We start from the raw sequence: 22,121 nt of genomic DNA on the forward strand, positions 1-22,121 counted from the left end.
GGGAAGAGTAAAATACACGCATTCTTGTGCGCAAAGTGGATACAACACAGTATCCTGGTTTCCTCCTCTGACCCTCTCCTCATTCAGGGCTCAATTAGACTCAATCTTGGAGAACTTCAGTCAGCCATTTATGCTGTCTTGGCTCCATATTGGGTTGAGAGCACTCCAATGACTTCTAAAGTAGTCCTGAAGCAAAGGCCATCAACAATGAGCCAGAAGAGACAGATTTTATCCCTAGCTCCGTTCCTGGAGTCACTGTGGCAGACCTGGGAAAGTCAGTGTAGACTGTCATTTGCAAAAGCAGACACCAATTTCATAGTCCTCATTTTTCAGGCGCCCCTTTCAAAACCCAAAGCGTATTGGCTCTGCACAAATCCAAATGAAGGCAACAGTGCCCTGGTGCCACCTATCACCTCTGAAAATCCAAATGCCTCTAGTCAGTTTCCAAACATTAGGAACATATTAGGAGAAATATTTTCTCCATTCTCTTGTTCATAAACACATGGTGCCACCTTCCCTTCTCTCACAGAGGTTCATAAAGACACAAAGTCATCTATGAGACAGGCACACACTGCAGGGAGACGTATGTCAAAAGTCTTTGTAGCCAAGTCCAGATAATGACTACACACAGGACCCTCTGTGCTGTGAAGGAGGAGGAATGGGGGAAGAGGATAGGTATATCTCACACTTGGTGTGACTACCACAGGTTTAAATCTGTGCAGGATGAAGCCATTACGAAAACATGTTCCCCAAGGTAAGGACCATATTTTCTTACAATGTTTGTGTAGTCCTTAGCATCCAAGCAATGTGGCCAAACTGTAGCAGAGCATGAAATGAGAGAAGAACTATTATCACTAGAAGTAGTAAGTCTGAAGCAGCTTGAAATTGGGGTTGTGGTGCTCCAGTTCAGCTCTATGCATTTCTCTAGAGTAGTCTGCTCTCTCATTTCCAAACTGCAAATGCATCCAGAGGATGGAAAAGGGAAAGGGGAGGGGAAAAGAGAAAGGCAGATGCAATCCTGGATTTCCATTGAAAGGAACAACCACCATATTTCTGCAGTGTAGCACTCGACTGCTGACTGCAGAAGTACAGCATGAAAATTACATAAAATCCTGGGAAAAGTCTGCAGGACTCACTTTAATCTAAATGCCTACTCTGGTTCAGAAGTAGCAATATCCCTCCTGCACCCTGGACTAGAATAAGGCTGCCACATCAACATGCAAGTCATTATTTCAGTCTGGACATGACACACCTACTCTGACTGCCTGCAGTGTCTTGAAACAAGAAAGGCCTTAGGAAGAGAACAGAGATAGCGTGAGAGCAGATCCTGTCTTACTGCTATCTATTCCACTTCCCCGGCATTCCAGACAGTAAAGCTGAACAGGCACAAAGTGGACAAACATCGCCTCACTGCAATGGGGGCAGGTCACAAAGCAAGGGGTAAGGAAGTGTGGCAGTAACTCCAAGTGTAGCAGCTCCTTTCACTTACACTTGAGACTGGCACAACTTAGCCAGTGGTTTTTTTTTTTTTTCTTGCTCTCCTCCCTTTCTCAGTGTGTGATCAGCCGCGCTGCAACTACAGGGCTGCATGCCTCTGCCAGTGTGGCTGAACGCAGCTGCTATGCCAGTGGACAGTTTGTCTTCTTCTCCAATGTCAACTTTCTTGGGTTTGATCTGTGTGCTTGTTTGTTTCCCCCATCCATTTCCAAAATGACAGTAAATATTGGCAAGGAGGCAGCACTCTGGCTGAGGTTAGCTAGTCAAGATGAAACCATGCCAGGGACTGGATACAGCACCCAAAATTCACCCCCACAACTGGCAAGAACTGGCATGCCTGCTGCCAGTGCATGCAGAGACACAAGCACTGAATGGTGCACGGAAAGCAAAAAGCGTCTTTTACTTGAGATGGGACCTATTCTTGTCCACATGCATCTAGCCAGAGTATAGGTACCCACACACACTGGAAGTCAGATAGACCAGAAACCACCACTGAGGACATTCAAATCTGGAGATACTACAACTGAGGATCTACACTGAGGAGACCTGTCCTGGTTTCAGCTGGGGTAGAGTTAATTTTCTTCCTAGAAGCTGGTGCAGTGCTGTGTTTTGGATTTAGTGTGAGAATAATGTTGATAACACACTGGTGTTTTAGTTGTTGCTCTTAAGGAGTTTTCAGTTTCCCATGCTCTGCCAGCAAGAAGATGTACAAGCAGCTGGGAGAGAGCATGGCCAGGACAGCTGACCCCAACTAGCCAAAGGGATATTCCATACCATGGAACGTCATGCTCGGTATTGAAACTGGGGGGGGGCAGGAATCGCTGCTTGGGCATGGGTCAGCAAGCGGTGGGCAATTGGGAGCTCACCCTGGGAGCAGGGAGGAGTGAGTGAGGAAGCAGTTGCATGGTGCTTAGCTGCTGGCTGGGGTTAAACCACAGCAAGGCCTAAACACCTTTCCTGACAGGGAATAAATACAGACATTTCACTGCCTTAACATGATTATGTGTGGAGAACATGGAGGGTTGCAGTGCTCACCACAGGGAGTCTCTAAAGTGTGGCACAGCAGTTACACACCTCCAGTTCCCAAGCATGCGCCATACATGGTATTGAAGGCAAGAATGAAGGAAAAGGGAGACAACCAAAGACCTGTGTATCAGAAACAAAGTTACCTTGAGAAGAAATGGTGTTTGGGTTGCACTGGTAGTATCTGCTGGAGAAATGAATTAAAACTCTCTCTCGTTCCTGAGTTTCTCCGATAAGTGAAAAGGCTTTAAAGAAACTCCTAAAAGAAGAGCAGAAAAAGGTGAAATTAAAGTCATAAATCTCTTTTTGCCTCACGCAGCACACAGAGCAAAGCACACTTCACAGCAAGAAGTACATAAACGCACACCAGACATTTGGTTCCAAGAAACCTTTCTAGGAAAATGCATTATTACCCTGTGTGCAGTTAATCCCAACATTATAGTAAACGAAGCAGGAGTTAAATTACCACCGGTCTTAGCCACGGAATACACAAACTAATAAGCAATTACACCTGTTGAAAGAGCTGTTCCTATTTCTAATATTTGGGGAAGGAACTGGAGCAGGTGCTGTTTATGCATGACAGACATCCAGGGTGTTCTCTGTCCTTTTCTAATTGTCTGTCACTCTTGCACCTTTTAACTTTACACTCATTAGTATTCTTATCCAAATCAGAGGAGCTACTCCAGGTGAAGTCAAGCAGGTGTACTGCAGACTCAGAGCCCACACCAAACATGCAGTCCTCCTTCTGGAGCATCAGAGCTCACCTATCAGAGCGGCCAGGACCACACCAGTCACCTTGCAGAGGGCAGTATGACTACCCGATCTGCAGAAAACAAATGGGGAAGAGGACAGAAGTGTCACAACATCTTACACTGAGCTTCAACACAAGGAGGAGCAACCTGGCCCTCCTGGGTTCCTGCTCATGACAGTCCAGGGCGCAGGGCTGGTGCACACCTGGGCATGCTTGCTAGACACAGCCAGCAAGACTGCACAAAGACATGGGACACACATCTTCCACTCTTCATCCAATATTTAACCACTCTGCCTCTTAAACATACTGCTACTCTTCCTGCTAGAAAAACTCGCCTCGCAGCCAAAGTAGAACTTCTGCATTTCCCCAGATCCCCACATCCTGGAGCCAAGAGATGACCTCAGAGGTATCAGCCTATGCTCATTTGCCAGGTTGCTTCTAAGGAAAGCCTGAAAACACAAACCTTCTGGGTCTGAAGTACAAAAGGAGTGCTTAATAGACAATTTTTAAATATCCTGTGAAACTGAAACTAAGACCAGATTTGAGAGGCATGGAATACGTTGCTGGAACATTCACGTCTATCTACTCTGGACAAATAAACTTTAAATTTTTCTCTTTAACGTAAGGTCAGAGACAGGTTGTACTTGCAATGATCTCACACCCATATGCAGTATGACCTGGCTGGTAATAACTTAAATTTCACATGTAATGCATTGCAAATAACCCAATTCACAAGTAGATAAAACTAAGTCTTTGCAGAATTTATCTTCCCTTCCTACCTCATGCCGCCATGGCACATTTTGACAACTAGCCATCTTTCCTCCTCCTTCTCCAGCTCGGGCTCTTTCCAGCAACACCGCCTGCCCATGCCAGGCACCACTGACCTACACTCCCTCCTCCTCTTCAGAACCTTTACTGCCCCTGGAAGCTACTTCAGAGAGGTAACTGATGAAACAACATTTGGTAAATAAGCAAGGCAGGTTCCTCGCTCTCAGAGCATGATGGTGCAGCTGAGGGCCACAGGGGCAACTTTCTGCCCACAGGGAGCACCAGGATGGACTCTGAGAGGGGCTGGAGCAGCAGTCTCACCTCCTTCCCTTCTGCGGTCCTGTGGAGGATATGAGAGATGCATCTGGGAGATGCATGGGCAACGTGGGTCCAGGGTGTGGAAGCAGAGCAGGATGATGAAGGAACAACCCTCCCCATGTCCCAGACTTGCCACTGACAGCAATATGCACGGACCAACGGCCTCCCACAGCCTGGGAGTGTGAGTCTGGGCTGCCACCATGGACTCCAAAATGTTTAACAAACTGCAGCTTGTCAGCTAGCCAGCAGCGACAGGGCAGTTACTGATTGGTCTCTCCAAGTGTGAGGCAACATGCCTCAGCTCCCCCAGGCTTCAGGACAACGCTCTGTCCCTGGCCTCTGTTGCACACTCAGGGCGTGCAACCAGCAGTCACTGCAGCAACTCCTGGCATGTCTATGTCCCACGAGTCAGGGCATATTTTAAAGAAGGTCATGACTATTAATATTAACAGGAGATCTACTGGGAGCAGAGACCTCCTAAAATACATGTCACAAAGCAATTAGGTGTTGGATTTCACAATTTAAAAGTTGGGTATATTTAGCATCACACTTCAGGGTTACTAAAACCCAGAATGAGCACCAGCGCTCCCACCATCCCGGCTGCTCCTGCCTGAGTGGGTGCTCCAGCTCAGCTCCACTGCCCCTACCACTGGAGCAGGTGGCTCACTCTTCTGCAGGCACGCTTCCTTTCCACTGCCTTTGGCAGGCAGGACTCTGGGCTTTCCTTGGGGTCTGCCACGGTCTCCTGGAGTCAGCCCCCTGGAAACGCATTTGCAAGGCAACTGGCAAGTGCCTGTGGGCCTCCTGGTTTTGTATCATTAGAAAAAAACAATAACCCACTTGAGTAACCTCAGCCAGATGACTTAAACTGGCTTTAAATCCCTTTAAACACCCAAACACCAACAACTGTGCTAACAGGCCACTGCTACACCAACTTGATGTTTTGCCTCCTAAGAAAAAAAAATACTGAAAACAAACATTGTTGAGGCTTAATTCCAGTGCAAAAAGGAAGCAAAATTGAAAGGCTGGGTTTTTAAACACCCATGCTGTCAGCTACCAAGTTCAACAGCATTTTCCATGTGGAAGCTTTTGTTGTTCTGCACTTTTTTGGATGCCTGAGAGGAACACAGCGAGGGAGGCTGCTAAGCACATCAAACCCTGATCCTGGCTTTTTGCACTGCAGCCAGGCAGTGCAAGCTCTGAAAGACATCAGCCAAAATATCTGTGCGGCTCAACTGGAAGCAACACCTTCATTCACCAGCAGCACCAGACAGACTACATGTTCCCAGTTTACTGAGTGACTGGTCATTTTCCTCCATCTCCTCCACACCAAGGACCATCTCTAAGCAGGTCCACCCAAACATTTCCTTCTCCAGGAAATGCCATCACTCCAATAGCACTCTAGAGTATGGCAGCATACCAAGCCAAACAGAAGAGAAAAGCTTCATCCCAAAAATGCATCACATCCCTCTCTTCACCCCCTTATGCCCCCACAGGGCAACCACTTCAATCAGGACAACACAGCAAACAGCACTAGTACTATAACAAAAACATAAGGTCTGCAAACGGCCATGTACCTGAGCGAGTAGTCCAGCGTCATGCCTGTGAAGTCAAAAAACTTAAGGTATTCTTCAGCCACAAGCTTGCTGAATTCGTTGCTTTAAACAAACAAATAAAAAAGTAAAGGTTATCATTCACGAGTGAACTCCTCCAGAACCAGCAAGAAGAACGATGTGGCCAAAGGCCTCATATCAGCACATACTTTTTACCCAAATGCTTTGCGACATCAGAGCGTTTGAATCTGTCCAGATGGTAGAGGCGCTTAGCCAGACGCCTGGCTGCTTCCAAATTGCTGCTGTTGCCATTGCTGAGATCGTGGCCAAGGGCTCCAGTGGCATCTTTCTCCTGAAGTTCACTGCTCTCCATGGCAGCACTGGAGTCTAACACTGTACTCTGCAGTTCAGCATTCCTATGAGATGGAAAGAATATGGAGAGAAGAAAAATCAGATTACGTTACAGTTTCAAGAATTCCTCTTAGAAAAAAGGCAATTAATGGTACAGAGGCAAAATTGCACAGTATAGCAAATTCCACTTAATTGAAGGAGCTGTGTAGAACAGGGACGTTTATTTAGCAGTCATCAGAGGTTAAGAGAGTTAAACATGGAGTCCCAAATATGGGCTTTCCAGCCCAGAAACACATTCTGCTCTGCACTCACCTTCTGAGTGTGCTGAGCGTCCACAACTTGTGTTTGCTATTGTGTTTGCTATTATCAGCCTACAATTGCACCTGACAACACTGGCTCCTCATTTGCTTCTTGCATTAGTATCTTTTAACCCAGTCATTTTCTTGGCTTGAAGGGGTCCCTGTAAAAGTAGGCCATTAGCCATTTTCCAGGATAAAATGCAGCAAGCAAGCCAGGGTGTTCAGTAGCTCCAAGCTGACTCAGCACAAGTCCCTTCCTCATTCTTTCCCAGTCGTCCTGGAAGCAATACAACTCCCCAAACGTACAATAACATCCTCAGAAGCCTCAGTGGCTTCCGTGCCACCCATAAGCAGCAGGCATTCCACGGGGAGGCACTGCTAGAAAAAGCAGGACTTAGAGCAAGGAACTCAGTTTGGGGAATGGGAGAAAGACACAAGCCACCCAGGGCCGTCTGGAGAATTGTTTGCTTTCCTCCCTTGTGGTGGCAATCATTTCCTTCACCAGCTGCTCAAAGTCAGGGTTTTCAGCATGGCAATACCAGGGCAATTTACATAAATCGTGCATTTATAGATTCCTCCCACCCCTACTACAGTAGGAAAGCTCTGGCTGAGCTGTGCTCCTGCTTTGCTTCTCCCCTCAACGAGGTAAGAGCCCTCCACCCCAGAAAGCACAACCCCACATACACATCCCTGCACACAGGCAGGCTTTTAACTTTGGAAAAGCTTTTCTCTGACACTGGCATAAAAATTCTTGCAAAATCTCATCTCTGTGTGTGTGCATGAAAGCATTTCTATTTTAAAAAAATACTATACAGAAATTCTTTCCACTAAATCCTTGTTTACACAGGGCTAATGAATGATCAACATGGGTCACGCACAGGGCAGATGAGTGGAATGAGTTAAATGTGATTTTAAACACAACACTTCAACATACCACGGTTTCATACACCACTGTAATCTTCGGGCTTGACAAGCCACAGTTAGAACAACCCATCATTGCGCTCCAGTAACAATTATCTAGCCATCTACTGAAGCGTCTGCTAGGCACTTATTAACCCTTTAAAGATGAGATTTTTCATATAACGTGAGCTTAAAATAAAAATCTTTGATATTCTGCATGCCTCCTTTCACACAAATCATCACCTGTGCCCTACCTCTCTTCCCATGCATGGTTTAAGAGAAGGAGGTACACAGTGCTGCTACAGGAAGGATACTTGCCCATTTCACCTCTGCTTTCATCCTCCTAGTGCTGCTAGAACACCAAAAGTATCACACTTTCCACACCGTGGGTACAACTTTTTTTATCAAGTATCTGGGGAAAACAGACATTTAACCTGTTCCTAACAGTACTGGGGATTTGATTTTGCATATATTTCAGCATAAATAATAAGGTGCTACAACAAAAGGGTCTCGGTCTCAGTGCTCTAGTAGGGAATTAATACTGTAAATACAATTCCAACAGCATTACCATCACTGACCACCAGCTACCCTAGAAAACAAACAAACAAAAAAACCTCCTGAAATGGGAATGTCTGAAATTCTCTAAATTTGGTCTGCTTCAAACTTCTGAAGAAAGCAAATTCCAGAGTCCTCTGACACACCCCCCAAACAACGCCTTGTCCATTCATCAGGCACAACTGGTTTCAAAGTCCCAGCTCTAACAATTGACAAGAGCAAAGAATAACCAGGTGAGCTAACACATCTACAGAGCCTTCCTTGTACAAACGCTCCAAAAGCCATGTCAACTTGCAGAGCCTCACTCATAAATCACAGCCCTGTTTCACCACTGCTCTTTATTAAAGCCAATATTTAGAGCCCTGAAAGATGGCCAAAGCTGACAAGAAACATCTGCACCCTGCTAGGAACCAGTAAACCATGAGAGTCAACGTTACTGCAAACCACTGTAAGTTTAGAAAGGAAGTTCCAGCATCTGCCACATAGTGAAATAAACAGTACGGTGGCTCCCAGCTTCTGTTTTGCCTCTTGGAGCAGCAGCTGGGATGTGAAGGAGGAACACCCAGCAAGGAGAGCCTGTTCTTTCCCCTGGTTGCCAAAACTAGCCGACAGGGCTGCATAAGAAACCTTATCTTAGACCTTCCTGATTTAAAAATTCATCCTGACGGGGTTTCCCTGTACATGTATCAGGCCAAAGAATATGGGATGCTTCCTTCAGTTATTCTGACAGTTAATTAGTTTATTACTTAATAAGTACAAGAAGGAAATCAAATCAAATCAACAATATAGACTGTCTGTAACAGAAGCATCTGTTCAGGGAGAATACCAGAAGTAAGACTTCAGTTCTCAAGTCTTTTAGGTGGTGAGAAGACTCAGTGCCCATGTCACTGAAAGCTTAGGAAATGCAGACACCCTGTGCATGATTACTACAAGCCGCCTTCTGGACAGGTCAGTTTAGCAGGGTCTGCAGGGTGTTACTCAGGGGAAAGGCTGATATCTCTTCTTACCTTCAAGTCTTTCTAGGTGCACCATTTTCCTTCCATGGCTCAGTTTCCCCAGCTGCTAAACACAGATAGTAATACTTGCATCCATCTGTAAAGTACTTATAATGGACTCTAATCAAGGACTAGGAGCAACCAAGGCTGCAAACAGGTCTGTCTTCTGCAGTCTACAGTTTCTACACATAGAGTCCACAGCAGCATTACCAGCTAAACAGAGCCAAGAAAAGGGCTTTGTGATGCAGAGCAAGACTGGACATGGATTTCACATGCAGCTTTACTCTTTATCACATAAAAATGAGAAACCTCCACTGACAAAAGTGGGCTGAAAATTTCATAATTATATTCCCCCTAATCCTGGATTCAAGGCCAAAAGGGACTGTAACAATACTACTGGTAATTGCCTGTACAGCAACGCCTCTTACATTAATCTCTGCTATCAGAAAACACAGAAAACAGAAGCTACAAAAAACCAGACCCCTTTGGTCTCACAGCACGTGAGCTGTGGCCAGAAACCAGGTCCTTAGACCTTTTCATTTCTGTCCCCAGCAATGCACTCCTGACAGATCGTCCCTCTTTCTGCCAAAGCATCCTCAGGTTCACAGTGAATGCACAGAGGCTGTGACCACCATATCCAGCAGAAAATACAGCAATTCAATAAACAGCTACTATGGTAAATTCAGTACCTTCTACCAGCAGCAGCTGCCCCTCCACACTCACAGATGAAACATGGCCAGACTGTAACATCTGTAAAGCTGATATCCCATAACATACCATAACAGCTAGGCACAGTCTGAAACATTATAGTGTTTTCTTCGCTTATTCCATTATCAACTAGGTCTACAGTGATTTAGCTCCCAATGCCAAGGTATCTCAATTGCGTCATGCTCAGAACTTAGCAGACTCGATCTGTTTAAGAATATTCTAGATTCACTTATTCCCACCGCCCCCCAACCTCGGTTTCACCAAAACTGAAACCATCCACAGCAACTATGGTTGGTGAATGGCTGCAACTTCCAGTCAAAAACAGAGCAAGACCAGTTAATAGTAAGGATACAGACACCTCATATCTCAGTGGTCCACTCACCCAGCCTACAAGGCTGCAACTGGTAATCTCAGCATAAGTACCTGCAGTTTCAGGTGCCTTAAACCTTGGAATGAATCTTCATTTTTTAGCCAATCCACAGAGAAAACATTATCTGTTTTGTCCCAAGGAAGAAAAACATGTTCCATTCTGCTTTATGGAAGAAGAGCTCAGATTCCACACAGAGCTACTGTCCCAGCCACTAACAAGGAGATGATGTTTGGAGTTGACACTGAGTGGCAGGGTGTGATGACTCAGCCTAAGTGCTGTCCTCATCCCAGCCACGTCAGCGATCCCAATTTGCCCCTGCTTGCAGCTCTTGCCAGTCTGAAGCATAGAATACACTCTGTGGCACATGGTCTCCCCTGGATGCACATGGGACAATTCCCCAAGGAACGTTAACCTGGCATGCATGTCTGGAGGGAGTGCATTGGATGCACCGATTTCAGGGGGAGCTTGGATGAGACAGGGCTGGGACCTTCCCAGGTCTTTTTCGAAAGAGAAGAGAAGGAAACAGGAGGAAAACGAACCTTTTCTCTCAAATAAATCTGCATGCCTTTAACATCAGCTTTACTTTAAGGCAAGCTAAGCCAGGCATTTGCCAGCAAAGTCCATCACAGCAAAATGCAGCAGTGATTAAAAATAAGGAAGGGTGGGGAGGCATTCTAGTGCGCTAAAGCTAGGGCCAGAACAAATGTTGTTTTCATCAGGAGTACAACATCCACCAGGGAGTCATGGTGGGGCTGATAATCACCCCCTGCAGCACTGTGCTGCCCTGGTGTTTTAAATGCCTTCACTCCCATCCGCCTTCTCCTCCTGGACACCATCCCCTCAACCATAACTATCAACTCTGGCTGTGAAAAGCACACTCTATTTCTAATTCAACAGCACCTCAGCAGCAGCTCTCACCTCACAGTGTGGCAGGGACATCAGAAGGGCAGAAGCACTTGGATGCCCCTGACATTAGCCTGGACTGCTGGGGGGAGAAGACCTCCCCCTCTGCAAGAAGTCCTGCCCTGAGAGAACGAATCCCTGCCTCACAACCCTTCAGAGAGCCGTGAACACTCAGCCTGTGATACCCTTCCACGTTTAAGAGATGACCAGAAACGATCATTGGCACAGGTTTAATTTTGTTTCAAGAGAGCCGAAAAGCCATGCTTGAACAGTTTGGCTCTAAAAGGAGTAGCCCCCACCAGAGAAAGCAAAGAAATCCCAGCAGCCGTGGGACGTGATGAGTCAGTTCCTGCTGCAAACAACCAGCCACACAGACAGCTGGGAACAGCTCGGCTGCAGCTTTGCTGTAGCTCTGAACCAGCTTCTTCAGGGCCAGGAGAGAGCAAGCACAAAATCAAGTCAAGCAAAGATTTACCTTGCCAGTTACCTCCAACTCGAAGGCTCTTCCAAGATACAACCATAGGAAGGGGAGAAAAATAATAAAAATAAAAATAATGCCCTTTCCTAGCTGATGACTCACTGTGCTATTTTACTCCAAATGGTTTAATCAGCTTTGAAGTCCTACATATGGATTCTCTTCAAAGACATGCTTTGAAGTAGATGCCTCTTTGAGGACTGACACAGCTGCACTTTGCTGCAACTCGATTCAGTGGGTGTCTCATGAGCATGGCATCAGTCAGGACACATGAAGGAAGGATGGTTTCTACAACCCAGAGTACTCACCGAGGATCCATTGAAAAGTACCTCAGCCTTGTCACATCACACATAGAGGGGCAAAGTAGAAAATAAACAAACAAGCCCTGTAATCTCCTACTGGTTATCAATAAAATGCATATGCGAAGTCAACTTCAGGGACTGAAATGCATGTTGCTGCTTAAAAATAACCTCTTGCTCCCTACAATCATCTGCCTTTTTCTTTGATTAAAAGAATTCCCACCGATCGTAAGTAGGGAGCTAACAGCTAAAGCGTTCAGAAAATGCCATTTCTGGTAGGCTTGCATAGGAGCAAATGCAAACACTATCATTATGGGATCACAGCATTAGGACAAGAAGCCTCACCACACACAGGGACAGGATTGCAGCCCTTAACAAGAGACAGCACGTCCTTTACTACACAGATATGCTGGCCTGTTGCCACCTGAAGTACAAATGTTTTGCTAAAAATACTTCAGATCTGATTCCCTTTCAACCTCAGGCTCCTTACGTCACTGTGGCGGGGGTTAGCAATCACAAAGAGACTCTCACCACAGTAATGCCCCCATCCCTGGAAAGTGAAAACGTAGCCCTTGCCACAGAGGGTGTCCAAGGGCTGCCTCCACAACAGCGATTTCTGACAGATGCACTGACACATCCAACAGACCAATCTACACATCATGATAGTCGCACACTCAGGATCTGGCCCACCTGCCCCAAGACCTGAGCAAAAACCAGACCCAAAGAGTGCATTGTCCACCCATGACCTTGCTCAGAAAACACTCAGACCCTAAATGTTTCAGGACCTCTTGGGCTCTCTTCCCTGAGTCCACCCACCCCCCCACACGCTGAGGGTGCCAAGAGCCATCCCCTTGCTCAGCACCAGAGTGACATTTCCCCATGAGAGTCCTGCAGGGTCCTCCAGGACAGAAGCAAATCTGGGAAGACAGCAGAGTACTTCCCCCATCACTTGGGCTTGGTTTAACTGTTTGGAGACTGCTCCAGGGAGTGCCTATTAACAGGCAGCTGGTCCAGGTGGTCCTCCCTGTCAGTGAGCAAACAGAAGCATAAAAATATGGGTGTTAAGGCTTCCTTGCAGATGTGCAGATGGAGTGTTTCAGCGCTAGCAGCAGTATCGCATAGGAGCTTTACGTTGCAACCATGCAGCAAAATGAACTGCCTGTCATCAAAAAGAATAGTTAATAATAATATAATAAAAATAATAAAAGAGTTCCACAATAAAGAAAGAACAACCACCAACCAACCCCCAGCTCACCCAGCTGTGTTAGCAAGGAGTCTGCATGATACGTGCCCTGTTCTTCTCCACCAGTGCCTCTGCATCACATCCGAAGCTATACGTGCCTCTACACTGCCCTGCCAGTCACCAGGCTCTGCCTCTCTCTATCCCAACAGACAGACAGAGGAAGAGAGTTAACACTCAATAACGTGGAGGGGGGCTTGACTGGCAGACAGTCCTGGCTAATGGATGAGACGGCAGGCTGCACTCTGGGACCAACTCAGAGCTCACAGAGATGCCTCGATTTCAGTGAATGAAGGCTTCCTGACCTAAATGGCTTTGACTTTAATGGAGATATGCCAACAGATGCCAGCTTAGAAGCTGAGCTGCTGACAGCTTTATACTGAGGCACTTTGTGCAGCAAACCGATCAGCTGCTCCCCCTTTTTTTTTTTTTTTTTGTTTTCTTTTCTGTCTCTGTCAGCTCCTGGATTTTTGTTTTGTTTGTTTTATTTTCAGATGAGGCTGGGAACCGAAGAGGGGAGAAGTCAGCAGCCCTTTTTCCCCTAAAACAAGTTTATTTAGGAACTAAAAGCAGTTTTACAAACTGTCACTAAACTGGTGTTGCAAGCACCTCATTAGCCAGAGCAAAGGCAAACTCACATGCTGTGTTTCCAGAGCCTTGATAAAGCAATGTCACCTTCCTATAGGGAATCAGTGCGGCTTAACATTTTTGAAGTTACTAAACTGTGCAATAAAGGGGCAAATCCTCAGTTGCAAAAATGCTACCAGTTTCAGAAATTCACCTGCAGATTGTGCCACTTCATCTATCCCTGGATTTAACATATCCATGCCAGCATATTGTGCTTAATAGTGGCTCAACAACTGACAGCTGTAGTAGCCCACGTGCAGGCAAATGGGCTCTAGCATGTGTTTGCTTCCTCCCGTGCTGCACATGCATTGGACACATTCACTCTTCTAGGACTACCATCAGCGGCATCCTCTGAATAACCTTCCTTATCCTGGGCATATGAATGGCAGCAAATACAAAGTACTACCTTCTGACAGTCCTAGCTCTCCTAGGTCCCAGAGGCTGTAAGCAGCTGAGACATGTCTGAAGGCCAAAAAACGCCTGCTTGGGAACACAGGGATCTCAGCAGATTTCATGCCAAATGAAAAAATTCAACCAGGTCAAAAAGTAAGTCTTCAAGGGGAAAAAAAGTTCTACCAGACTGCTGTTGGACAGACTAATAAAATGAATGAAGGTTATGTGTTAGGTATGTAAGTACTGAGTCTCATACCTACACTGAAAATCAAATACAAGCTACCTTGGACAAAAAAAAACCCAAACAACAGAGTGTGAACTGAAAACCAGAAGTATAGCTGGCATGCAGGATACTGATAAACTGGGAGGAAACTTAGGGAATCAACCTGGAGAAAGGGATCAAAACAGGTTTATTTGCCAGTAAAGTTTATTGTCGCAAAGAAGGAATAAGCAGAGTGCCAACTAAGAAACTACTGGAAATGACCCATACAAAGAAGAAAGAAAACAACTATGGGCACTACTATGAGAGGCCCAAACTAAGAGTAACCTGGCAGCCATTGGGAGATGCAGTCTACATTCTTGTGCATTTATTCTGAGAACTGCCAGATTGCTTTAGAGAGTTTGTTTTTTCCCCCCCTTGAATTACAAAATAATACATATGTGACTAAATCTGTGTTTGCATCTCTAGGGGGAAAAAAAAAAAACAAAACCAGGACTTGCAAAATTTGCTGAGCACCAGCAGTTCTTTGAAGATGATGGCAGGTGGCAAATACTTAGCATTTTTGAGGATTAGGAGCTGCAATGCAGATTTTTTTTTTCTCTCCTGATTTAGAAAAATCTTGGGCGATGTTCTACCAACAGAGGCCACACCTTCTAAGACAACTCAGGAAAAGAAATGCCTGAAGTTTTTTGGGCTTTTTTAATTTCTCGTTCTGACTGTAGCACACAAGGGAAGAGGGAATGGGAAGTCTGCTATAAATAATGCAGAAAAAAGAAAGTTTAAAAGAAATTCTGTCTTTAAAGTCTGAAAGTTCAAAAGAAATGATCACTAAGAAAATGTCATACTTCACTTCTAGACACACCGATGCTCACTGTATACATAGCAAAGAGTACTCACTTTTCCCTCAGGTATATCTTACTGCTTTGGAAATACATCCCCTTCCTCCTACTCTGATTTGCTGTAAATGATTACACTAAGTTCAGGCAATGCAAACTCAGGCTTGACGTCTGGGTAGCACCTTGCAAACAGTCTTCCTTATTGCCTCTGCAAGTAAGACTAAGCTTCCATATGCTAGGGCTGAACCTTACTCTGTCTCAACACAATGCACTGGCACGAGAAGGGGGAAACATAGTACCTGGGGTGCAGGTGTGACAGCAGGGACTGCATGCCTCTGCAGGGATAACACGGAGGCAAGGGGACCCAATGCAGCCCAAATGCAGTATCTTTATTGCCACGGCAAAGCTTCATTACACTAGCAACCTGTGGCTCAGCACATTTCATGGGGACCCCATGGTGCCCAGCAAGGCTGCTCCTCAGCTCTGAAACCTCACACACTCCCCCACCTCCCCTAGTTCTCTCACACCCACCTGGGGAAACTTAAGGCTACTTCAGCTGCAGAAATTTGTTCTTCACCCAAAGGGATGATCATTACATACCTAAGAAAGAGATTAAGCCCCCCAAAAGACACCAAGAGTTGGAACCATTCCCAAAGGAAGAAAAGCTGCATGCCCTTCTCCCCCAAGCATCCCTCCTCCACTGTCGAGACACAAAGTGCACCTAAGCTGTGCTAGGAAAGGACAATTTGCAAAAGCAAGCCAACTTGTCCTGCAGGAAAAGCCAGGGGCGAGCTGACATGCCCCTGGCCTAAGGAAGCATGGCAGCTGGCTGTCAGAGTGGATACCTCACAGGGTTCTTCCCAGGACTTACTGCGTTTAATCACGGCCAGCAGCTGATAGGGAGGACAGCAGGGATGAAACATCCACACACCCAGGAGCCCACAGGAACTTGCAGCCTACAAGCCTCTAATAATTTACTTTTTTTCCTCCTTTTTTTTTCAATTCTGAAGGCATGTGACTGGCCTTCACATACCAGAGCTGACCCCTCCCAGAGCCAGCGATTTCCTAAGAGCAGAGAAGGATGTTACCCTCCCGCTTATTCATTACAGAACTACCCTTCCTTGCCGTTACGCATTAAAACCTCACGCCATCTAGGGTCTGCATATCAGTTACGCTCAGGGTCCCTCCAGAGAGATGTAGAAGGTGCTGTGGTACTCAGCTACCTGCTATGAGGAGGGCATGGCCTTGGGGAGCACCGGCTCCTCCTTTCCTAATTGGCACACGGCTTTCAATTTCCAGGTGTAAACCATTAACTCTTTGATCTCGCATCCACCCTCCCCTTCTGTACCGGACCGTGAAGAACTGCTAGTATTTCACACTCTGTTCCCCCATAAATTAGTACTGGTACATGGAAGTGTACTCTCTCCCCATGCACTCCCCCACATATTTTTTCATGTCACTGAAGCACTACAGCACAGGGAACTGTTAAGGTTTTGATTTCAGTTTTTGTTTGCTTGGGTTCGCAGTGCGGTTTCTGGAAAAGGGGTGGTTATGCTTCTTGTTGTGCCGCCCTGCAACGTCGCACTGCTTTGCTCCCAAGCCCTCCGCGCCCCAAATTCCCCCGCTTGGCTTTGCACTTGCCACTGTTCACACGCGGAGGCCCCATACCTGCCTACAGGACGGGGTCCTCTACTGCTCTCCTGCCTGCACCGCTCCCCGGGACCGCACGCCCGAGGGTGGGCAGGGGAGCTGCAAGGGGGAGCCGCGGCTCCGCAGCGGGCACAGGGACCTCCGGTGGCTCCGCGCTGTATCGCAGCGAAGCTGCCGCCTGAGCTCCGGCCGGCGGCTGCGGGATGCAGGGCCTCGAGCGCGGCCTGGGCCGGGCGGAGCGGGGTGCGGGCCGTCCCCACCGCGTCCCCCGGCAGAGCTGCTGCACTTCGGCGGGTGCCCTCGATGCTCTGCAGCGCCAGGCTGGCGCGGGGAACCACCGCCCCAACGCAGCCACGGGTGTGCGGCACTACAGCGAACAAGGACACGCAGCAGAAGGCACGAAGGTGCCTTGCTACAGTGGCTACCGCTCACTTATCATACACGTGGGCTTTCGGGTGAAAAAACAAATCTGGGATTGCTTCAGGCAATACAACCACGCATGGAAACTCTTAGAAATAGTACCCATGGCTCAGGCGACTATTTCTGGTTAACCTGAGCATCACAGTGACACACCGTCCTGATCCCTCTGTGAATAAATCCCATGCAGACCCCAGCATGCACACAGTGCTCCTCACCCACACACTGTAACACCATGATTTGTTGCTGGCTCCAACAATATAGCATACACAATCTGTCAGTCACCTGTACCCTGGTGCAATACAACATGATATTGGAATATCATGGGGGGGTGTTTAATATGGTTATTGTCCAGAGGTGGGTACATTCATGGCTGGCTGTACTGCTGCAGCTACACTCTGTACTGGCACCTACCTTAACAGAGTGAGCCCCTAAACAGGGCTCGTCCCTAAAGAGCCCTCCAGACTACAACATCAGAGCTTCCTAACAAACCCACTGTCGGGGACAATTTTTTTTTTTTTTTTAATTAAGGGGGAAAAAGAAGAATTTTAAAATCCTCTGTTGGTTTATCACTATGGCTACAAATGTAAACTAAAATCAACTCCTAAGGAAATCCACACTAGGCATGCACCTAAACTGTCTAAGCATTGTCTAAGCACACCTTGTCTTAGTGGTGAACTTCTGTCTTGATGAGCCAGGGTGGACCTTACTTGACAATACTTTTTAGATACCAGATGCTGCACCTATGGGGTAACTGAATCAGGGTCTACATGTACTGCTTGTCCTCGATTGCCCAGTCTTACGGCAATCTCTGGTTTCAGTACAAGTAAGGAGCTGTAAGTGTCAGGACTGACCTCAGTTTCCGGCTACCTACTGGTTGTAGCAGATTAGCAGTCACTCACTGCCTATCGGCACCAAGCAGCTCAGGGCCCTACAAGATTTAAACACCTTTTTTCCAGTAGGACTGATGGAAAAAACATTCTAAACTGCTAAGTCCTTCTGCCTGTTCTTTTAAGGGCAAACTGTACCTTAATCCATAAAGTTAGCAAAACTACTTCTCCTCAAAGGACTTAACTTTCACACTAGCACTAAAGAAATAGAACAGGTAGAAGCCCTCCCGCAACTGACTCCCAGGAAAGCTCAGAGTAGATTAGTCCCATCTAAGGGAGTAGTCTAAGGACTCTTAGATAATGTTCTGTCCCTGGAGGATGGAGACCCGAGGCACCTTTGTCACTGACAAGGTCCCTCACCCCTCCGCAGATTACTGCTTTTGACTCAACCCCCCACTTTGCCTGTTGCTGCCTTTCACTCTCCCCACCCTCTTTGACAACACACAAGGAGGAAAGTTTGCTCATAGAGCAAGTTTCTACAACTACACAGTATTTTCTGAACACTTAGCCTAGTTTTTGCTTCTCACATGAGTCTTCTTTTAATAGGTTTTCTTATCTCTCCCTTTACCTAAACAGAAATTATTAACATTTTTGCAATGCTCCCTCCTCTCTCAATCAGTAACTAGTGCACAGATGAAAGAAGCAGCTAACAGTCTCTAATCCCATGAATTAGGAGCAAAACCTTGTCCCAACTGAAGTAAGCAGCAAAACTCCTACTGACTTCAAGAGAGGAAAAGCTATGCCCAGAGACACACCTTTAACATCCAAATCACGAACTGCACTTGGACAACTCATCCACGTGCACAAGGTGTTGCTGTTCCTAAAACTGCTGCTAACAAATTCAGGTATCACTGAGGCTGAACAAGGTTCATCTGTAACTCCTCAAGGGACAGGTCACAGAGATGCGACAACAGTAGCCAGCCTTGTATCACCTACAAAACCTTCAGAAAATATATTTGCACTTTTCAAATGAACAGCAGTTTTGGATTACTCAGTTCTCTCCCGCAGCTCACTCTGTTACACTGGAAAGTGTTCTGTGTAGAAAACATGCAGTGTTGAAAGAGGCAAAACTACACTCTGCAACAGTCACTGAAGTAAACAGACAGCAGGGAAAAATCAGCAGGCACACAGAAAGCCCACCCGCTGCTTTTACCTTTCCAAACGAGGGACTTCCGTTACGTCTCCTCTGAAGAATGTTTCACTTACATCCCTTAAGCCATTGGCGATGCCTTCACTGCAGGCCTTCACCTCCCCATCAGGGGAAAGCTGCAGGACATCAGGCTGCCCCAAGGCTGACGTCCGATCTAAAAACTGGCTGCCCTCCTTCATGCGCTGCTGGATCATGGGAGTGAGTGGCATCTCAAAGCTGAAGTAGCTATCGGGCTCTGAGTACAATGTCTCCAGCGACTCTGCACTGTAGTATAAAGATGCATTGTCTAGGATGTTTTCGAACTGTGAGCTGTACAGATCAGTGGAGACATCGGAGTGCCTCTGCCCAAGGACATCTTCATATCCTCCTGTGGCTGCTTCCCCCTCCTCCATCATCCTGAAAATGAATCAGAACAGCTCGTTTCAGCTATGGCACAAGGTTTAGACCTCTGAGTGAACCTCCTCGCCTTGCACCTTTGCAAACAGAAAGGTCAAATGTGGCTTGGTGCAGGAGAGGACACTGTGGGTAAAATGCTAGTTTCTCCTTGCAACACCTCCGTTCATGACTGGCACCATCTCCCTCTCTGGTGACATAAAAAGAAACAATCTTCTGGGTAAAGAGGGGGGTGGGGGGAAAGCCTAATATTGTCTAACAGATAACATCAGCTGCTTACGTGCAAAGGAGAAGAGCACTCACAAATGCATAAGGTCGCAGCTAGCACCACTCCCATACCAGAGGCTGCACAGGTCAGAGATATGCACACAGATGGAGCCTCTGCCTCCAGAGGACAGTTTGCTGGCTCTTCAGTCCTAGGGCTGGGATCTTCGGCAAAAGGCTCGAGGAAATCCCTCCAAAACGCAAAGGGAAGCAAATGCAATTAAAAACCTGGAGCCAGAAGAACGAGATTTGAAGGAGAAAAACTTGGCCTGCTTGCAGATGCACAGGGGAGGGTGTAGCATCCCCCTGCAGAGAGTTGTCTTCTCTGCTGCACCAAACAATGCGCAGCTTCTCATGGCACGTGCCCAGTGTCAAAGCTGCCCACCCGAGCAATCCCACACGCTAGCCAAAGCAAAACTCTATGGATCCCAAGGTGCAGAGGCAGGAGCCTTGCAGAGATCCTGCTGTTTCAGCAGCAAAAACCCCACCAGGTAAGAGTGGGCACGGTTTGCTCAGAGTGTGCCAGTGGGACCCTTTGCTTTGTCAGAGATGTGCATCAGGAAAGAAAAGTGAGCAAATTGGGATGCTCTTGTAAAAAGCAGCACACAATTTTTACAATATATATAGCTAAAATTATATAAACACAGGTAGGTAGATTATATAGAAAGCACATTACAGCATTTACCCTCTTATAACACACAAGGCTCCAGGTGAAATGTCTTTATTATCCAACCTCTCAGAGGTGCTCGCACTGTTCTTGCACGAACTCTGCCTGAAACCAGAAAATCTGGCCAGGCGCATATGGCCAGGCCTGCATGCTGCTTATATTTAGTAACATGCCATGTCCAGATACCAACTACACCTGCTACAGATGCTTTGTCATACAGCTGTTACTCTACAAACAGTAAGAGACATCTTATTTCCAAACCTGACACAGATTTCAAACTTCAGCAATGGGGTGTGGACAGGTTTCAGCCTCAACTTCATGCACTAGACACCACCACCAGGCACAAACTGCTACCATTGCCACCACGCCACAGGCAGCCTGCAAACATTCACTGTTTGCCATTAACTCCTAAAGGGATAAGCAGAAGCCACGTACTTGGGATGAGAGAAACCGCGCCTGCCCCCTGCACCCCACTAAGCACCATCTCACCTGCCCTGGCCTCTGGCTAGTACAGCTGTCTCCTCCTCGTCACGGTTGTTCTTGTCCTTCACAAAAACTTCATCCTGCCCACTTTCATTGAGCAGCGCTAGAGGAGTGGCTCCAGAGGCAGTGGGTCCCAGCCTTGGGTCGTCACAGGCCTCACTCCAAGCACTGTCCAGCAAGGAGACCAAGCCTGGGGAGACCATCAGTGGTGCAGGGTAGCTGGACGTTTTGGGGAACGCCTTCCTCTCCACAGACACAGTCTCCAGCAGCGAGTGCTTCTTCCTTCTCTGCTCCTCGGCTTTTTGCAGCCATAAAATCTCCACCCCTTGAAATTCTACATGTTTGCTCACAGCTGCCTCTTTAGAGAGCCTCCTCTCAGGACCCATTTGCATTTTGCCTTGACTGTACGCTGAAAACTCCTCAAAATGCGCCCACCCCTCCACTCTGCTGGCTGCTTCCAGGTTTGTCACAGATGGTCTATGACAGCTTGTCTCCTGCGCTACGTGGACCTCCTCAGCTTTATTACTGATGGCTTGCAAGGACTCGGACTGCTTTTCTCCAGTCCATATTGCAGCCAGATCTTTCTCTATGATCAAATGCATTTTTTCCTCAGCTGTTCGTTCAGATGGAAGAGGCATGTCTGAGGGTTTTTCTCGGCCTGCTGGAACTGGTTCTCTGGCTGCCTTCACATTCTGGCTGCCAGTAACGCTCTTTTTTTCCATTTGGGTCTCTGAATCAAGAGAAGTATTTGTTCTCTCTTGCACCTTTGTTGCTTCCAACCCTCCAGAGCTTTTTGTAATCTCTGGCAAGTTACTCGCAAGTTGCAAACGTTCTGGGCCATGCAGCTGCGCTGCCCCAGTGTCAGGTCTCAAATTGTCTGCAGGAGTTGCACGCTGAGGAAGTGGCCTGCCAGATACCGGGTGGTGACTGTCCCGTCTTTCTGGACTGCGTGTCACAGGCTCTGCTGCGCACGGCAATGAAGCCCTTGGCACGTCTCTGCTTGGCTCTACAGTGCCGTACTCTGGAAATTCATTGATGATGGTATGAGGGAGCAAAGTGCTGCTTCCATGGCCACTACCTGCAAAAAAAAAAAAAGAGTGGGTTTATCTACTGCATGCATAAGTAA

At 47.0% G+C, this 22,121-nt stretch overlaps 1 protein-coding gene across 7 annotated transcripts in view; it reads right to left on the reverse strand.

Moving 5' to 3' along the window:
• The window catches only part of PSD3 (pleckstrin and Sec7 domain containing 3), a 111,554-nt gene that overhangs the window by 62,736 nt on the left and 26,697 nt on the right, over positions 1–22,121 (reverse strand). For 6 of the 7 annotated variants that reach the window (XM_074855390.1, XM_074855389.1, XM_074855387.1 and 3 more), the window contains 5 exons: positions 21,002–22,073; positions 19,192–19,584; positions 6,120–6,326; positions 5,935–6,015; positions 2,667–2,779 (listed from right to left, as the gene is read on the reverse strand). In XM_074855390.1, coding sequence (XP_074711491.1) covers positions 2,667–2,779; positions 5,935–6,015; positions 6,120–6,326; positions 19,192–19,584; positions 21,002–22,073 — 1,866 coding nt within the window. Of the gene's footprint in view, positions 1–2,666; positions 2,780–5,934; positions 6,016–6,119; positions 6,327–10,141; positions 10,178–19,191; positions 19,585–21,001; positions 22,074–22,121 lie in introns of those variants that run through there. The other variant, XM_074855395.1, reaches the window with a different exon arrangement.

The sequence above is a fragment of the Strix uralensis genome, chromosome Z (genome assembly GCF_047716275.1).
Source record: "Strix uralensis isolate ZFMK-TIS-50842 chromosome Z, bStrUra1, whole genome shotgun sequence".
In the NCBI taxonomy this organism is placed as follows: Eukaryota; Metazoa; Chordata; class Aves; order Strigiformes; family Strigidae; genus Strix; species Strix uralensis.